The following is a 19999-nucleotide window of genomic DNA, read 5'->3' on the forward strand; positions in this document are numbered from 1 at the left end:
TGATTAATTTACTTCACACTTACTTGAGATGTGGGAAAACATTCAATTTTTTTATTTCTCTCTCAGATAAGAAGCTCCGACTAAATAAAAATTACTTAAGCTATCTCAGCATGAAGTAAGAAAATTATCTTTTAAATTTAAGCAGCAATCAATATAGCCTAATAATTTGGGCCACGTTTCAGATCCTCAAATCATCAAAAATTCAAAATTGATAAATCATTTTAAAATATCATCAAAGACTTGGGAATTTGTACATTTGTGAAATTTCTAAGTGATACATTATCATTTGTGCAATCAAATCTTCCAACATAAAACTAAAACTTAAAATCTAACATTGGTTTATCTAAATTATTTTAAAATATTATTGTAGAGTGATTCCTTCTCTTTAAAATTTTAGATCACAACATTCAGGAGCGTCTCCATCTAATATATATGAGCAAATAAACCCCTCATATACTGCACTGAGAGAAAATTGCATTCAAACAATTTTATCAGGGAATGTTTCGCGGAAGCGAATTTAAGTAGAAGAAACAGAGATCAATTGGCTTTTGGAAGAAAAAAAAATTCAAAAAAGAATTTGAGATTGATTCATTTTATTTTTATTTTTTATATTTATATATGATTTTTTTTATATAATATAGAGTTAAATATCATGACACCGAAAATTAGTTTTTTTTTTTATATAAAAAATAATATAATTGATCGCTTATATGTATTGGTCTTGAAAAGTATGGCTCTATCACTGCAGAAATCAACTACCATGTGTATAATTTGCGGTGGACCACGTGGTGCTAGAATCGGATCTTCTAAGCATGCCTCGAGCCTTCTCAATTCTCAATTAAATCGCAACAAATTATTTAAAAACAGATGATTGATCTCAGAAAGTTGAACACGGATTGCATCAGTAAACGATCAGCTGTGGCTAGGACTTAAGATCGTTTAAAATTTAAATACAACTTTTTAGACTACGCTATGTGAACTATTTTATCATTGTTTGCTTAATTGTTAGAGTGCGTAACAAATTAATGATTAAATTTTGTTTTAATCTAGAAATAAAATAATATAATATGATGGGAAATGAATGGTTCGATGAATTTTCGGTAAAGAGAGAGAATTGAAAAAAGAAAATCGGTACAAAGAAAGAACATGTCTTTGCTCTAATAGCAAAGATACATGACTTCTATGTGAGAAGTTATGGTTCGAAACTCACAAAATAGAAAAATCTTCTATAATATACATACGAATTTAAAAGTGTGATAAATGATTTGACTTCTAATTCATAATTTAAAAAAAAATCGGTGTAATGAGTCTGTATATAAGAAAAATTGCAGTGAATTATTTTTTCACCTCAAATCTAATGGTGTGCCTTATGGCGGTTGGAAAAAGTGACCTACACCGAAATTATTTTTAAGTGCAGCCTCTCTACAATTTTTTTTTTTCAAAAACTCATCCCTACCATTCTCTTTTTCGACATATTATATTATTTATTTCTAAATAAAAAATCAATAAAAGAGTGTATTGTAAAATTTACAATGCCCTTCAATTTAAGTTGAATATTGTTTCATGTGAAGATAATTCTCTTTTTTTTTTTAAAAGCTGATAGAAGCTATCAGTAAGGAAAAAAAAAAAACAGAAACAACACAGCTAACAATTAACAACTAATCAGCCATTCTGAAGCCATAATATAGCTTCCTTGACAGTGAAGATAATTCTCATGTGATATTTTGCGTGCTTAGTACAAATGACAGCTGTTTTTTTAGCATCTTCGTTTTTCGATACAAATTAAATATCCCGCACATATGTATGAAAACTATTAAAAATTGACAGCTGTTTTTTAGCATATTCGTTTATAATCCTACAGTACATAATATTAATTTTACACTGTTAATATTTTAAAATAGATAAATATAAGATAATTTATTTTTTACTTGGATCCGACACAATCTAACACGTCAATAAACTTGGTCCAGCGAGGCTTATTGAATGCCGGAACCATCAATCGGACTTGACAGAATGACAATCACCGAGTACAAATGCATGCAATTTAGTTGTTTTTATTAAAATTCGTTTTATGGGCCGAAATTTTTATTAATAGAAAATTAATTAAATAAATATCGATAATGGAGAACGAATCTTGTGTTTTTTCGAAATATAGGGAAAACGTGATAGATTATCACGTCCGCTGAACATTATAGATCATCACGGTCTGATTAGCGATAAACTAATTACCGCACTTATTAATTAACTAAAAATAATAATTGACGTGATTGTTAATCACGTCCAGCCAAAATTCAAATGGAGCTACATGAAAATTCAAATGGATTTGGCTAGACGTCATTAACAATCACGTCCAATAAATTTTTTTGTTTTTGTTTTTTTAGTTAATTAGCGGAGAGTTACGGTTAATTCTGGCCGTGATAGTCTATAACGTCCAGCGGACGTGTTAATCTATCACGTTTTTTCTATATCTCGAAAAAACTCAGATTCATTCTTCATTATCGATATTTATTTAATTAATTTCCTATTAATAAAAATTTCGGCTTTATGGGTGGGCCTTTTGTTGAATTCGTATCCATAGCATTAACTCAAATTTTGAATTAAGATATGAACCGTCTGATTTAAATAACATTAATATTAAAGGGTTCTGTGCGTTATAGGCAATAACCGGATTGATCTAAATGCTGATTATATGGTCTAAAAATTAACTCAAATGATACGTTAATGCAGAGTAGTTAATGCAGAGTATGCGGATTCCATTTTGTTAGCAAAACAATATATTATTTTTTCGAGGGAAGCTGTGGTACTATATATGAGACATATGAGTTTATATTATTTGAAGAGTTAAGCTGGGGTGCTATGGATAGCATAGTGGTCTCTATGCTACGGCTCAATATTCGAGTTTCCAAAATCCAAACGGTCGATCCGAACCGTTCATCTTATTCTCCATATTAATATCTGCTCGGAGACCAAATTTTATAATTTTCTGAATTTTTTTACTATTTATTAAGCCACTTTGAAAATCGCTAATCCAACGGTTTTACTGTTTTGTGCAGCCACCGTTGGATCAACAATTTTGTAAAATACTTAGTAAATAGTAAAAAAATTCAGAAAAATGTAAAATTTGGTCTCCAAGCAGATATTAATATGGAGAATAAGATGAACGGTTCGGATCGACCGTTTGAATTTTGAAAACTCAAATATTGAGCCGTAGCATAGAGGCCACTATGCTATCCATAGCACCCCAGCCTAACTCTTATTTGAATACGACAGTTCAATATAATTTTATATTTTTGAGAATTTTTTTTACTATTTTTAAATAGGTAAAAAAAAATGATTACTTTAGAATGATATAGAATCTTTAGGTCAAGTGATTTTCTACCTATAAAAAAAAGCAACAAAAATTCTAAAATGTAAAATTTGATCTATAAATATATTTTGATACGGTGATCATGTTGAACAATCTAGATTAATTATTTAAATTTAGAAAATAAAGATATATATGTTTCTTTTTTTTGAAGAAAATAAAGATATTGATCTGGTACAGGGTCTAATATCGGTCATATCCTCTTGTTTTCTTTTTCTAGTTTTATCGTTGCTTTACCGGTCACTAGTTTTATGATTTATCCTTGGATTATCTTCTTTGTATAGGCTCCGTAGACCGTAGTGCTAAAAAACAAATTTAACAAAAAAATAATACTAAAAACCAAATGATATTACATGTATCTGCAATGAACTCGGAATATTTAATATTTCAACACTCCTTATTAATATATGTCCCATAAAATATTGCATGCATTTGTCAATATTTAATACATATAATTTTTAAGCTTCTATTGATGTTTACAAGTACAAATTAGCACATTACTTATTGATTTAAACGTTTGTCATAATAAATTAAAATATTCATACTCTTTGTAAGTACAAATTATAGACGCATATACTTCACTCACACCAGAGACTGCTATTCGTGTAGGGCTGTAAATGAGCTGAGTTTGAGCGAGTTACTCCCAACTCGAACTTGGCTCATTTAATAAACGAGCGAGCCAACTCAAGTTGAGATGATAATAACGAGTTGTAGAACCAACTCCAACTCAGCTCGTTATCAACTCGAGTTGGCTCACAACTCGTTTAACCAGTGATAGACAGTATTACAATTTACAACATAAGTTCAAACATATTTTGCACGAATCTGAAAGCACAAATAACAGTCTAGAGATTCGGATTTTGATTATTTTGAAATTTATTGTGACCAATACTATGTAACTTTATGTAACTCGAGTTATAAATGAACGAGTTGGGGCCAACTCGAACTCAGCTTATTTATTAAACGAGTTTGCCAACTCGAGTTGTAAATGAGCCGAGTTAAACGAGCTGTAAATGAGCAAGTTACGAGTTCGATGTGAATATTTGCTGTTTTAACTATTGTTACTTGTCATTTTATAAACTTGACTAATTAGTGTGAATACTTGCTGTTTTAACTATTTGCCAAAATTTGACTAATTAGATGTGAATACTTGCTATTTTAACTATTGTTACTTACTGTTTTATATATTAATAGTTTGAATATTGCCATTTTAAAAAAAAAAAATTTAAATACTTTTATCGATACTTATCAATATGTTTAAGCACCAAACAAATTAATTAATTTATGTAACTTTACAGCAGAACAATTCACACTTCAATGTATACATATGAATACTTGATATGTTATACATTTTTTTAGAAATACAAATGTCATATGTAAACAATTTATATTTTAGTTATAAATACTTTATTTAATACCTATCAATACATTCAAGCACCAAATAGATTAACTAATTTACTGATTTAAGTTACTTTACACCATAACAATTTACACTTCAATGTATAAGTATGAATACTTGAAATTTCATATATTAATATTTTTACAAAAACTACCGTGCTGGTGATTGTACGGTGGTGGTCTCCTCAGGTAGTTAATTCACGAATCACATTTAGGAATTTTTTAGAAATATTTTACAACATAAAAATTCACATTTTAATGTGTAAGTATGAATACTTGATATTTTAAAAATGAACGTTTACAACAATTACAATGCTGACACTTGAGATGGTCATTACGCATTCGCTTGTCCTTGGTTTTCTGCATGTGGTCCCTATCGTAGTCGCTTTCAAGCGACGTTTGTGGCCCCCCAAAGTCGATAGTCATTCCCCAATGTAGTTAATGCCAAAGACACGTCTGTGAGTTTCTCAGAAATACTTTACAATATAAATATTCACACTTTATTTAGTAAGTATGAATACTCTGTATTCTCGAGAAGAATACTTGACAAGGTATGAATACTTGAACGACGAAGAACCTGAAAGTACTTCATCTTGGATCTCATTTGAAAGAGAAAATTACGTAGAAGATGTTTATGGTTTTAGATTCGCAAAATTTCTCACAAATCGTTAGAAATATTGACGAAATTAAACGGAAAAAAAAAACTCATTTCTAAAAACGTGTAAAACATGGGTGTGTAAAAGAAAGTTGATGTCTAATTTTTTTTTTAATACTTTGTGTCTTAAGTATGAATACGTAATATATTATATGATAATATGTGGACATATAAGTATTCATACATGCGCGCAACAGTTGTAAATTTTTTTAAATATAGGTGGTCTCCTAAATAGTTAGTAGTCATCCCATATATTTAGTGGTTCTCATCATATTTTATGCATCAGTTAGTTAGAAGAACGTTTATGAAACTGAAGTAGGAGGACTGTTAGGCGATCCCAAATTTGTATACATCCACTTCTAAATTCCAGTTCATATATATTTTTGGTTCTAAAAATGAAAATGGAGTACTGGGATGGGACATGATTTGAATGTTCGGCCCTTCTAGCCTCTAGGGACAATAAATTCAAACAGCAATTTTCAAATAGTGTCTTCAAGAGCTGCTACCGAAAGTCCGACCAATGTTATATGGAAAAAGAAAAAGAAATTGTGAGGCATTTGGAAGTCCACTCTAAAATTGTCGAACAACTGATCAATGAACTTGGTGAAAATTTAATTATTGCTTTCTCATTTGTTTCAACTAGGGGTGGCAACGAACCGAATCGAACCGAACTTACCTTAGGTTTGAGTTTAGTTTGAATTAATTTCGAATCGAACTTGGTTTGATTCGTTTCAAACCGAACCCATTTCGAACTACACATTTTTCGAATCGAACCCGAATCGAATCACGAACTAAATTATTTTTTAGCAGTCCTAGTTATACCAGTAGTTTATACATTAATTTTTTCTCGCGGGACAATTAACATGGCTTCCTTTTACCGGTATAAACTAAATGAGTGTTTTTAAGTTGAAAAATTGTTCATGAAAAAATACATCAGAGACGGCTTTCCTGGTATGAACTATGAGAGACGACCGAAGAGAGAGGAGAGACAGTCATCTAGGCCGGAGAGAGGAGTGACAGCCAGTCGCCGAGAGCGTCAGCTAGATTTTAGAGCTAGAGGGAGAGTGAACTAGGTTATTGAGATTGAGAGCGAGTGAATGTCGGCTAAGTTAAATTATGACTCTCTATCTTAGATTTTAATTTCATCAGGTAAATGGACGGCCGATGTTATTATGAGATTCAAACCATAAAAATGATCGAACCAGGCTAGGTTTGGGTTTGGTTTAAATTAATTCCGAACCGAACCTGGTTTGGTTCATTTCAATTCGAATCCATTTCGAATTGAATTAAACTCGAATCAAACCCGAATCGAATCACAAACCTCAAATTTTTTTGCCAGCCCTAGTTTCAACAATAGTTAGGGCCCAACAATTAATAACTTATTTTTTTAGTTTTTTTTTTAAAATAGTTAGAGTTGAAATTTTTTTTTTTTTTTTTAAAAAAGGCAGAAGCCCATTTCATTAGATTGAAATTGGTTAATTACAAAAGTGTCGATTTTTGTGAATTCCAACAAGGAAAATCACACCGACTAAGTATCTAGGATCTTAAGCCACAAAAAACAAAAAAGAGCTCATAAACTATCCACATAAGTACCATTACTAAACACAAAAAGTAAGACATAATAGCTAAGCCACTCTGATTGGGGCTAAAGGGAGGTTTATAACAAAAACTGTGAGCTTTCTTCATAGGTCTATCAAAGAGTCTCGGAGGGTGCATCTACATCTGGGTCAGCATACACCACCATCGGCAGTGGCATGAACTGGTTAAGAGGTATAGCGTCTTCTATCACAGGAAGCCAGTCCATCACAGCCTCTTGAACGGGTTTCTTCTTTTTACCTGTCCAATACAAGCAAGTAGATTTAATCAGCATAATTAACATTCGAGCAGATTTTTGGGAGACATGATTAAAGCACAAGTCATTCCTATGTTTCCATATCGTCCATGTAACAGCACAGAGTACAATTAAAAAACCAGCTCTATCAGAAGCTTCAAGTAGGGAAGCATACTGTATCAAATCATTCCAAGTATTCCATTGTTGCATTACATTTTGGCTTTTTCCTAACCAGAACCATATCTGTTGAGCTAACCTACATGTCAGGAATAAATGGTCTACCGTTTCTTGGTGATGACAAAATTGACACTGTGTATTACCTAACCAGCCTTTTCTAATCAAGTTATCCTTGGTCAAGATGAAATTATGCGCAACTAACCACATAAAGATCCTTATTTTAGGGGGTATAGGTAAATGCCACCATAGCATTGCATTATTCGGTCTTGACCCTCCAAAATTCAAAATATTGTAAATAGAATGAGTGGAAAACTCCCCTGATTGCTCCCATCTCCAAGCAAGGTTATCATGAGGCAAGGTGAATGAGATTGAGCTAATAATATCAAGCAATTCTACCCATTCTTTATGATCTATTCCTACCAACTCTATCCTAAATTTTAGCACCTGCCCTTGAGAATGAATGACATCAGCTAATAGGACTGATTTATTAATGCATTTATTGAACAAGGAATAATATTTGATGTCTAAAGAACAGTTTTGGTACCACTGGTCTAACCAAAATCTGACCTGTGTTTGTATGCCGGGAGAATAAGAGGTACTCATATCCCCTATGTGACTGATTTTCAGTAAAGATGACCAAAATGGTGAGAGAGAAGTAGGATTGGATACCATATATTTATGATGTATAAGTGTTTTCCAAAGGCCCAAATAATTATGATTTTTAAGTTTCCACCACCATTTAAGCATAAGAGAAATATTCATTTGTCTAAGATCAAGAATTCCTAACCCTCCAAAGTTTTTAGCTAACCTAGATGTATACCAATCAAGAAGGATATATTTTTTCTTTTTAGAATTACCCTGCCATAGAAATCTCCTTCTAACTTTATCTATAAATTTTATGACCGTAAGAGGAAGTTTATATACTGATAATGCATATAGAGGTATAGCTGTAAGTACTGAATTGAGAAGTGTAAGTCTACCGGCAATAGACAACATATTACTTTTCCAGATTTGTAATCTACTATCTACTTTGTCTATTAAGAAAGACCAGTCAGCTATTTGTAATTTTTTATAATGTAAAGGAAGACCTAGGTATTTCATAGGAAAAATACCCCATGAACATCTAAACAACTGATTAAGATTTAGATCTCTATCTACATGTATGTCATACATTTCAGTTTTATCATAATTAACCTTAATTCCAGAAATTGATTCAAATGCTAACATGGCCCACCAGGCAGCTTCCACATTCTCCTCTTTAGCTTCTAAAAAAAGGATTGTGTCATCTGCATAGTGGGTTAGAGTTGAAATTTTAAATTTTGATCTTACTGAATTGAAATAGAAAAATTCGTGTGTACGTAACTGTGTAATTAAGTTTTTATAACCTGTGCCGGAACAGCAAGTCGGCAAATAGACACGGTCCGTCCGTACCATAATCTACCAATGAGATGCGAACAACAAAGTCAGCAAGTACGAAAGTTGGATGTCTCTCTTTGATCCCCCGATGCAATCTCAGAAATGGTTCATGATGTGGCCTAATAAGATAGTCCAATCCTTTGTAGTAACTCAAATTTTATGATTATATACAAACCGTCCGATCAGAATCCAACAAATTCAGCTAAAGATGGAATCATGGGAAATAGACCGGATGGACGGGATCCAAACTCAAAATTTGAGTTACGTGATTTGTTTCCCTAATAAGGTTGACCACGTGGAGGAGAATCATTATTAGTCGTAGACGTCACTAAAAGTGTAATCCCCCAATGAGATGCGAATATGCCAAAAGATACTGTATTGGCTTGAAATAGCATATTTTATCATAAATAAATTTACCCTCATTTGTCGACTTTATCACGCCCGTGCCATTGTGTCCTCCTTTGAAAGGTAAGTACGAGCCCTCTAGTGAAAATTTGTTCTCTGAAAATGGTAAACTTGCGAAACATTATGACTACTGGAATAGTGTTGTCGACGAAATGCCACGTGTAATTAAAAGGCGTAGAAGCAACCTCAGGCCCGGTCGTTTTCAAGCCAGAGCATGGGAAATTATGGTTAAAAATTCAAGTCAAATCTGTTCGGTGGTCAATAATATAAAATTGAGATTAAGATAATACATAGATCTGAATCATATGATCACTCTTTCCTTTCTAATTTTAAGAAAAAAATGTTTCTTTACTCGCAGCGTGTCACGGATTTCTCTGTTTTTTTAAATTCCCACGCTGGTGCGGTTGTGGTTATCTCTTTCCTCTTTTTTAATTTTTCAATTGAGAATTATATTTTTATTTCATTCATATAATTTTAAAGACAAAGTTAGAAATTTTAAATTAAAAGAATTAAAAATATAAATGTATAATTTGTAGAAGTTTAGATTTAAACTCAAATTTATACAATCACATAGTATAATTTTGAGGAACTTAACGTACCCGAAAAATTTAAGTCAAATCCATTCAGTGGTTATTTCTTGAGAATTATATATTTATTTTATTCATATAATATTAAAGACAAAATTAGAAAATTTAAATCAATAGAGTTAAAATATAAAATGTATTATTTGAGGTAGTTGAAATTTAAAGTCAAATTTATACTAGCAAAACTAGAGTGTAATGTGCTCACAAAAAAGGATCGGTGAGCACATATCTAAAAGACTATCAGATTGACTTCGAACTATAAATTCAAACTGTTGAAATTCAAGTACTTCGTGAGTGATGCATTACATGCAATTTTTTTAAAGTTTCAAATTTATTTAACATATGGTCAAGCGGTCAAAACAATGAACATCACACTCTAGTTATTTTTCTAATTGTTTTATGTATTATTTTTTCATCATCTTTTGACCACTTGATCATGTACTAAATGAATTTGAAACTTTAAAATTTTTGTATGTGCATGCATCACTCACAAAATCCTTAGATTTCAACGGTTTGGATTCATAATTTGAAATCAATCCGATAGTCTTTTGGAGATGTACTCATCACCCCTCTTGATGAGCATATCACATCCTAGTTTTGCTCCATTCATATATACAATCACAAAGTATAATTTTGATCATTAATTTTATAAATTACAAGTACATATTTAATATTTTATGAAAGTTAAATGATATATTTTAAAAAAAAAGTGTGTGATTTGTATTCATTTGTCCGTAATTTATATGTTTAAATTAATCATGAGATGGCTAGGCACCCATAACTAGAACAATAAATCCAACCCTATGTACTAACATACATGATTGTTGTCATGTTGATTAAACTGAAAGGAACAAGGTCTGTGTCGGCGTGTGCGCAATTTTTTTCCTTTTTTCTAAATCATTAATGTGATCATCGCTTGAAGTTGCTGTTTTCAAGGAAAGAACTTATTAAATAAGTAACTCGGCATTAATAAGGTATCTCGTGCTCGAACTCGAAATTATTTCAGTGGTTCATTCGGGGCTCAACTCGAAAAATTCCGATACATAATTATATTATTAAAGAGATGGGCTAAAATGAGCCATAGAGTAAAACAAGTTTTTTTGCTTCATGACACTATATTTTTATTTTGAAAATTCAAACAACTGATCTGAACTGCTCAACACGATCATATTGAAATGTGCTTGGACACCAAATTTTATATTTTTGGGATTTTTTTACTATTTATTAAGCTAATTTGAAAATCGTTGATCCGATGGTCCAGAAATTTTTACTGTTCAATATAGAGAACATGTTGGAAGATTTGAATTGGTTGTTTAGATTTTCAAAATGAAAATATGTGGAGTACAAACTTGTTTTACTCCATGACTCACCCAAAAAATTTTAAATATTTGAATTAATTTAGTATAAAATCAGACGGTTAAAATTAAAATATTTATAAATTAATTTTAATGTATTTATTTTTTAATATATTTTGACCACATCACTCGTAAAGTGGATGGATTCTAAATGATTTTAATTCGTTATTTGAAACTAATTCGAGAAATTTTAGAGTTGAGTTTACAAAGGAGTTCAGTAAATTTAAGAACACACTAATTTTACTGTATTACAAAAAAAATTATAATTGCAATGTGGTACGTACAATTTATAAAAAAAAACGACGTGCATCCAGACTCCGTTGGTTTCCAAAATCAGCGGTGGTCTCTGATCCTCTGAAGTTAATCATATCTTAAAGAATAAACTTAAAGAATAAAGAATATGCTGTTTTAGAACACGCTTTGTATTTTCTACTTACAGAAATAACCTAATCATCACCATTATGATCATTTTATTTTGTTAATAATTGGTAATGGCACTCTAATAACCTTTCGTTTGATGACACTAACTATTTTTAATCTTGATAACACCTACCAAGTTTCACAAAAAGAAAAGAAAAAAGACAATAAGTAATTTTTCATTACCTTTCATTTGTTTCCTGAGAGTGACTATTTCATTTAATTTTCATTAGTTTCAACTATAAAAACTATTAACGAGGAACAAATACAGGCATTTTGATATTTTATTTTGTATGTTACTAACTTAGTCCGAGTTTCAAGCTACTGATATTTGAAAATTTTCATGCTTTGTTTGTATTATAACGATTTTAATTTTTGAACAAAAACATAATTTTGGAATTAGAACATGCATGTACACACATATATATATATATGAGGAGAAATCCAATTACACCCTTTTTTGGTGTCACCGAATTACACTTCATTTTCAAAGTTTTCAAATTTCAAACAGTCGATCCAAACAATTTAACATAATGGATATGTTAAAATGTGCTTGCAGATCAAATTTTACATTTTTTTGAATTTTTTTTACTATTTATTAAGTATTTAACAAAATCACTATATTCAGACCGTTGAATTTTTGTACCCATCTTAATAAATAGTAAACAAATTTAGAAAAATGTAAAATTTGATCTGCAAACACATTTTAACATATCCATCAAGTTGAACGGTTTGAATCGACTGTTTGGACCTTGTAAACACAGGGTGTAATCAGGTGTCACCCAAAAATGACGTAATTGGATCCCTCCTCTATATATATATATATATATATATATATATATTTTTTTTTTAGGAAAGGTTCTTACATATACGATACATACATGAGTGAGTCTATGGTACTATGCATATTACGATTTGGCCCGTAATACTGCTCAATATTCGACTTTTCAAAATCCTAACGATCGATCCGAACCGTTCATCTTGTTCTCCATATTAATATGTGTTTGGAGACCAAATTTTACATTTTTTGAAATTTTTTTACTATTTTTTTAGATTTATTGAAAATCACTATTTTTGGATGGTCCAGAATTTTCAGATCAAGTGATTTTCTAAATATCTAAAAAAATAGTAAATTTTTTTAAAAAAATGTAAAATTTGGTCTCCAAACACATATTAATATGGAGAACAAGATGAACGGTTCGGATCGACCATTAGAATTTTGAAAACTCGAATATTGAGTCGTAGCACGGACCAACCCGTGATATGCATAGTACCATAGACTCACTCTACATACACATAGATAAACTATATCAATACGAAAAAGACGATTGAATTTTGTGCACATATGATATTTGATTTATACAAAATATATGATAATTTAATTTTGTTGTTAAAAAAGAATCAAGAATATATATGCCTGAGGGTTTTTATTTATTTATTTTGCATCTCTTTCGGTTCAAACTTTTTTTATTTGGTCGTCTTTTCTAAGAAACCAATGAGAATATTATAGGGACAATCTGACTAAGGCAGATATATATATTTTTTTTAAATTAAAAAAGTCAAATTTTTACGGAGGAGATTGATTATTTTTTTTTTTTCGAAAAATTGATAGAATCGGTGCAATTCCATCAAAGACATACTGATGGAATGACACCAATAATTCGATTCCAACAATATGTGATTAAGATGTAGTTTAACTTTTGAAATTTTTTAAAATTGTACTATTGGCGAGATTCCAAAAACATGGACCTAAAACTATATTGATAAGGTTTGTTCTATTTTTCGAATAAACAATAATTAATTTTAATTTATATTCCAAAAAGTAAAGTGTTAATTTATAAAAATAAAATTAACAACCGATGTTATAACTGCAAGGGGTACTAACGTAAAATTTCTTTTTGTAAACTGTCCGGGGGCTTAAAAGGGTACTAAAGTAATTTCCTACAAGAAGAGAGCTCTGTAAAGAGAAGACGTGGCATTCGTTTAATGCTACTCCTCCGTCGGAAGGCTCCTACGAAAAGAAAGGAACCGCGACAGAGAGAGAGAAAAAAAAAAGGAGATTGAAAAAGACTCAAACTAAAATTTGAACATTTGAGAAGATAGAGCGCGAGAAGAGAACAAGGCTCCGAAATACAGCGACTTATGGTAATGACCGATGTCCCTTTCTAGTTCTAATTCATCCATTTCTATCTGGTGTTTCGTTTTTTTTTTTTTTTATCTCTCCGTTTGATTTTTCTTATTTGTGCCTAATTTGAATGAGATTTTTCTGTCTTTTCGTAAACGACCACTTGATTGCTGAATTTTAAAATCGACTCTGTTTTGTTTTTGTTTTTTTTACTTATTGTTATTTTTATATCTTTTCCGATTTCGGTGTTAGTACCGTCTCTTTCTCTCTCTTTCTCGCGCACAGACTCAAAGAAGGCCTGTGGTAATAAGCATTTGCCGTGAGGTTGAATTAAATCTATCTGGTTGATGCTATGTCTTGTTGTAATTTTGTAAGGCAATTTTTGTAAGCAGTTTCTATTTCAACCGCTATGCAATTGGATTGCGGTTATCTTTGGATGTTCTCGAAATTCTTCACCGTATATTTGTATTGTAGTTCGGAACCTCAGTTTGAATCTGTTCCCGTGTTTTCATAATTTATGGTTTGATTAATGTCGAGGCCTAGGTCACTGATGGCACTTGAAACTGGAGTAATTAATTTTTTTTTTTTTTAATTTTGATCTTAATCTATAGTTTCTTAAAGGCTCTTTTCAGTCTGTTGTGCTGATTACAGGAAAACTGACTGGCTTAGCCAGTTAGCCTTCAGATATAGAAGTCTACCTCACCAAATATTGGGCACTATTTAATTGCAAGTTTGCAACTGATAATAAAGTGGAATGAACAATTAATTAGTAAATATCCATAAGATATTCTATATTTGCTTTGTCAATGTGAAGTTCAAGATGTGCTTCTCAACTGTATCTCCACTTTGTTTCTCTTCCTTTTTTCTTAGTTCACTAGTTTTTGATTTATATAATGTAATGTAGCTTTTCTGTTATCATAAATTGCTTTCATTTGCCCTGTCTAATACATAATATTTCTTTTTAGGGAAAGCTTTTCTTGTAGACTTCTTAGTGCTCTCCAAAAAAACTGAAAGAAAAGGAAGAAGAAATTAAAGAAGAACGGAGAAATTAGAATGGATCGTACACCACCTGCATTCCGCTATTTGACTAACAGGACCTCTGTATCCCTTAAAACATACCAATACCTTATTTTAATTCTTACATTCTTGGCATATACAAGTTACCATGCAACGCGAAAGACCACAAGCATTGTTAAGACCGTGCTTGACCCGGAAACCAATAATGTGGGCATGTGGTTCCACTCAAACATACATCCGAGGGCCACAACAGGCGGAGGGTGGGCCCCGTTTGACGGGCCTGGGGGCCCATCTTTACTCGGCATACTCGACCTTTCTTTCTTAGCTGTCTATTCTATTGGCATGTACTTTGCAGGACATCTGGGTGACCGGTTGGATTTAAGAATATTTCTGACAATTGGAATGATTGGTACTTCAATATTTACTTCGTTATTTGGGGTCGGTTATTGGTTAAATATACATGCCTTTGGTTATTTCTTGGTGGTCCAAATGTTAGCCGGACTTTTTCAGTCAACAGGCTGGCCGTCAGTTGTGGCAGTAGTCGGAAACTGGCATGGAAAGAGAAAAAGAGGCTTGATTATGGGTATATGGAATGCACATACATCTATTGGTAACATATCAGGCTCTTTGATTGCATCTCTTATGTTGAATTACGGCTGGGGATGGTCATTTGTGGTACCGAGTTTGTTGATGGCATTTGTTGGGTTGGTTTTGTTTGTGCTCTTACCGCCTGGGCCTGAGTCGGTTGGTCTGAATGGGGATGAGATAAGAAATGGTGTCAGGGAGCCTCTTTTGGGAGGAGAAGGAGAGGGGAATAGAAAGAAGAGGGAGGCTGTTGGGTTCTGGGCAGCTTGGCAAATACCAGGTGTGACTGCATTTGCATTTGGCCTCTTCTTTTCTAAGCTGGTGGCGTATACCTTTCTGTATTGGCTTCCGTTCTACATTAGCCATACAAGTATGTATCATGTTTTCCTCTCCATCTTTAAGATTTGCTTTACAGTTATTTTGTAGCATTACAGAACCACATTTACATATCAATGGGATGGGTCCAGTTTGCCAAGGAAATTGCTCCAATTTAATGGAATTTTGTCCAGAGTAAACTTTAAATGACTATTTAGCATCAAATTCAATTCGTTAGGAAATTAAAGTCAGATGACAATAAGCCAAGAAAAGAAATGAATGCTGGCAAAAAGGGACTCCAACTGGAAATAATAATAGAGGTATCCTTGGCAGTTGTAGAGCCATCGTTACAAAGATATTCTTGTGCTTCTATCAATTATTTTTCTACCATGAGGAGTCGGGTTATAAAATTAATTAGTTGACTTCACTGGCCAAATATTCTGGCTCTCCAACTGATAGTTGGGTGTTGCCTAGTGCTTGTTTATATATGATTCCCAGATCTGACTAGTACAATATCAAATAAATGGGTATCATAAAAAAATTAAGTTATTCCTGTACTGCGTAAAAGAAAATAATTAGTTTGTATTACATAACCAACTTTACTGCAAGCTCCATTGTAAGTTCTAACACATGTTCAACTTATGTTTTAGAAATTGGTGGCGAGTACTTGTCAAATTGGAAGGCAGGAATGCTCTCCACCCTCTTTGATGTAGGTGGCATCTTAGGTGGCATACTTGCTGGTCAACTCTCTGACAGCCTGGATGCTCGTGCCTTTACCTCAGTTCTCTTCACCTTCCTCTCGATGGGTGCACTTTTCATCTACCGCTACTTCGGCAGCTCCTCTCTTTTAATTAATGCATCCCTTATGATTGTTACTGGTATGTTTGTCAATGGTCCCTATGCTCTCATTACCACTGCTGTATCGGCAGATTTGGGAACACACGAGTCGTTAAGAGGTGACTCAAGAGCATTGGCAACAGTAACAGCGATAATTGATGGCACCGGATCGGCTGGGGCTGCGATTGGGCCGTTGTTGACAGGTTACATCTCCTCAAAGAGCTGGGATGCTGTTTTTGGGATGCTTATGGTGTCAGCTTTCTTTGCCGGGTTATTGTTGGCGAAACTTGCTTGTGCGGAGATAAAGAGGAGTGAACTATTGCATTTTTGCTTTCGTGGTAGGAATTCTTCGGGTGAGATGGCTAATGGGGTCTCACATCCTGTTTCTGGGGTTTGAGTTAAAAATGCAGACTTGAAATATTTCATTGTTTGTTGTATTGAAGTTAATAGGCTTTTTAGTTGCAGTGAAGTCCCTGGTTCGATTAATTCTGCTTGGAAGTGGTAGATATTGAAATTTAGTTGCGGTGATCAGGTGCCAGTGGCTGGTCCCGGGGATTGGGTTTGTAGTCTTTTATTTATGCCTTTTGTTTTTAAATTCGTTTCCAACTTATCCCTTCTTTGTATGTTTTTTTTATTGGTTTTGTTTTATACCTTTATGGGATAAAAAAAAGAAAGAACACTCAAGAACAATGCTGTTCCTGGGAAACAAAGGATTTTTTTTTGCTTTTGTAAATATATAGAGGTTGTATACTGTTTGTCCTGGAAATTGAATGAAGAAAGCATCCTCAATATTTTTGTTTTTTTGCATTTGTTGAAGGAAAATATCATTCTAGTATAAAATGCTGGTTTAAGCTGGAATCACAATTTAAACTTCTCTCTGTTTTCTTTTTATCCCGTCCCTGATATGTAATAAAATGAACCAAGTGGTGGCTAACCTCCTTTTCTTTCTTAAGAAAAGGAGCACCCTCCTATTCTTTCATCTGGACCGTTTAAAATTGATTATACATTTGGACCGTTTAAAATTGATTATACGGCTTCAATTACTTTTTTTCTTTTTTATATCAATATAATATATTAAAATGAATCAGATGTAATTGAAGCCGTGTGATTGGTTTTGAAAGATATGGATTGAAGAATAGGAGGTGCTACTTTTCTCAAGAAAGAAAAGGAGCAGATTGGAATTCCGCTAAGGTGGGTGGCATTGCGCTGCTATAGTCGCATCCAAAGGTTTGCATTCCAAATGATATTCTGTTGCCGTTATTTTATACTGTCTTTTATATATTCATTCTCTTAAAGATTAAAGTTCAATTATTAGAGATTTAATTTAATTGAAGCTCAATATTGTTTTTGTTTACTTTGTTGATATCTATTCAGTGGAGGATTTATAACCTTGGTAAAGGGTGTTTTGTCATCTCTATATAAAAACTTTAATTATGTATATTGAAATTTAATTTTTTTTTTTTTTTCAAGTTATTATATACTTGAGCCTTTCTCATAAAATGCCTAAAAAAATACTTGTAGTTCAGTGGTCAGATTGTAATCTGTGGTTGTAGAGACTTGAGTTCAAATCTTACTGCTACACATTATGCATTTTACAAGTTAGCTCCCCAATCTAAATTTTTTAGTTCAGCCCTTGTGTCCATTACTGGTAGTGTACGGTTTGGGAACTCCAATAATAAAGGAGGCTCACTGAAAGTATTTTGCAGAAGGCTCAATGTGCTCGTTCTAAATTGTGAATACTAAACTTGTGCAAGTTCAATGTGTGAACTGCACGCCTAAAAATCATTTTTTGAAGAGATGTAGATTAAAATTTAAATCACACAAGAGGTTTCTGAAGTATGCTGGACAGCTGGAGTTGCCCGAATTAAAAAAAAAAGACAACAGTGTGCTTTCAGATTCAAACACTCAGCTGGTTTATGATAGATTTTATTTTAGAGCTTCTTCCATGCCGTCTCATAACACAAATTAGCAAATGAAAATCAAAGCACATTAGCACATTGTTTCATTTATACATTTTAGCAATCTGATCCTGATATTTGGTGGTTACTACGTCTCTCCTTACTTTCATGGTTGGCGTCAGAAGACCATTATCAACCTGAAATTGTTAAAAAGGGTGTGAACTTAATTTGATTTTGTAATTCTGTGGGAAAATAGTGTTTAATAGTACGAACGAATAAATTACATAGGTTAAAATGGCTTGCCGTGAAAGGCTCGTCAATAATCAATACTGGTCCAATCTGGAAAGTGCAACCGGCAGTCCTGAATTATATCACAGGGATTAATCCACTAGTAACTGTTGAAGAAAAAAAAAATAGAGTAACAGTAAAAATAGGTTAAAAAGACTGTACCAAGTTCTGACTTCATCGTATAATAACTTCAGTAACTTTGGGTATTTCCATTTTCTCATCCAAGATGGACAGTCGCTTTGCTGATTCTAATATCTCATCCTTATTGGGAACAATGATTGCTCCAAGGCGCCTTTGATCCTTGTTATGGTTCATAAATCAAATGTCATATGACAAGAATTGAAGACCAGTATATATTTCCTTGGTGCGAATTTGATTATTTAGTTAGTCTTAAATTGTACCTGACCAACAACCACCATTTGGTGGATCAATATACTATTCAGTGCAGCTTCTTCCAGATATTTTGGGTCCACATTCTCTCCTGTAAAATCAGAAATTAAATAAATTAATTGACATTGAATTGCCATTTTCATAAATGATTTTTGATGCTAATGTAATCACCCCATTTGGGAACTCACCAGGCTACGACATGTAGGAAAAAGAGTGAGCCTATGGTACTATGCATAGCACGGATTGGTCCATAATATGGATCAATATTTTCGTTTTAAAAATCTTAACGGTCGATCCGAATCGTTCAATATGATTCTCATATAAATATGTACTTGCAAACTGAATATATCTTTTAGAATTTGTTAACAATTTTTTAAGATAAGCAGGATATAACTGTTTTTGTGATTTTCTACTTATCTTAAAAAATAAAAATAGTAAACAAATTCTAAAATATATAAATTTGGTCTGCAAGTACAAATTCATATGGGAATCATGTTGAACGGTTTGGATCTACAGTTAGGATTTTGAAAATTTTGAAAACGAAAAAATTAATCTGTATTATAGTCTTATAGATCAATCCGTGCTATGCACATTAACATAGAGATCTAGAAAATATATATTTTCATTGATAGGTTTTATTTGACAACTCAACCTGCCCAAAATACACTCGGCCCAATGTAAACTAGAGATCTAGGCTCTGTGGGCTGGTAAGGGAAAGGAAAGATGAAGAGTGAGAAAGTGCGGAGGAGAAATATTCGGACCGGTCTTACAGATTTTGAGGTCTGGAGCAGAAATTTTTTTTAGACCCTTATATACATAACTTTTTTATTAGTATGTTAATTGATTATTAAATTTGTAGACTAATAATTAAGTTCTAAATTAATTAATGAAAAATTAATATTCAGAATATGAAAAATAAAAGCAATTTTTCAATGATATTGC

The 19999-nt window shown here is 32.4% G+C and overlaps 1 protein-coding gene across 2 annotated transcripts; it reads left to right on the forward strand.

The window, feature by feature from the left end:
- The first annotated feature begins 13575 nt into the window (after positions 1–13575).
- On the forward strand, positions 13576–17158 carry LOC144567387 (putative glycerol-3-phosphate transporter 1). Of its 2 annotated transcripts, none has more exons than XM_078317512.1 (3): positions 13576–13747; positions 14693–15699; positions 16295–17158. In XM_078317512.1, the coding sequence occupies exons 2-3, from the start codon at positions 14781–14783 to the stop codon at positions 16876–16878; spliced, it is 1503 nt and encodes a 500-aa protein (XP_078173638.1). In that variant the 5' UTR covers positions 13576–13747; positions 14693–14780; the 3' UTR covers positions 16879–17158. The 2 variants fall into 2 exon arrangements, with proteins under 2 accessions (XP_078173638.1, XP_078173639.1); XM_078317513.1 differs by having other exon boundaries at positions 14699–15699.
- Positions 17159–19999: the final 2841 nt, after the last annotated feature.

This window comes from Carex rostrata, chromosome 16, assembly GCF_964058835.1.
Source record: "Carex rostrata chromosome 16, lpCarRost1.2, whole genome shotgun sequence".
Classification (NCBI taxonomy): Eukaryota; Viridiplantae; Streptophyta; class Magnoliopsida; order Poales; family Cyperaceae; genus Carex; species Carex rostrata.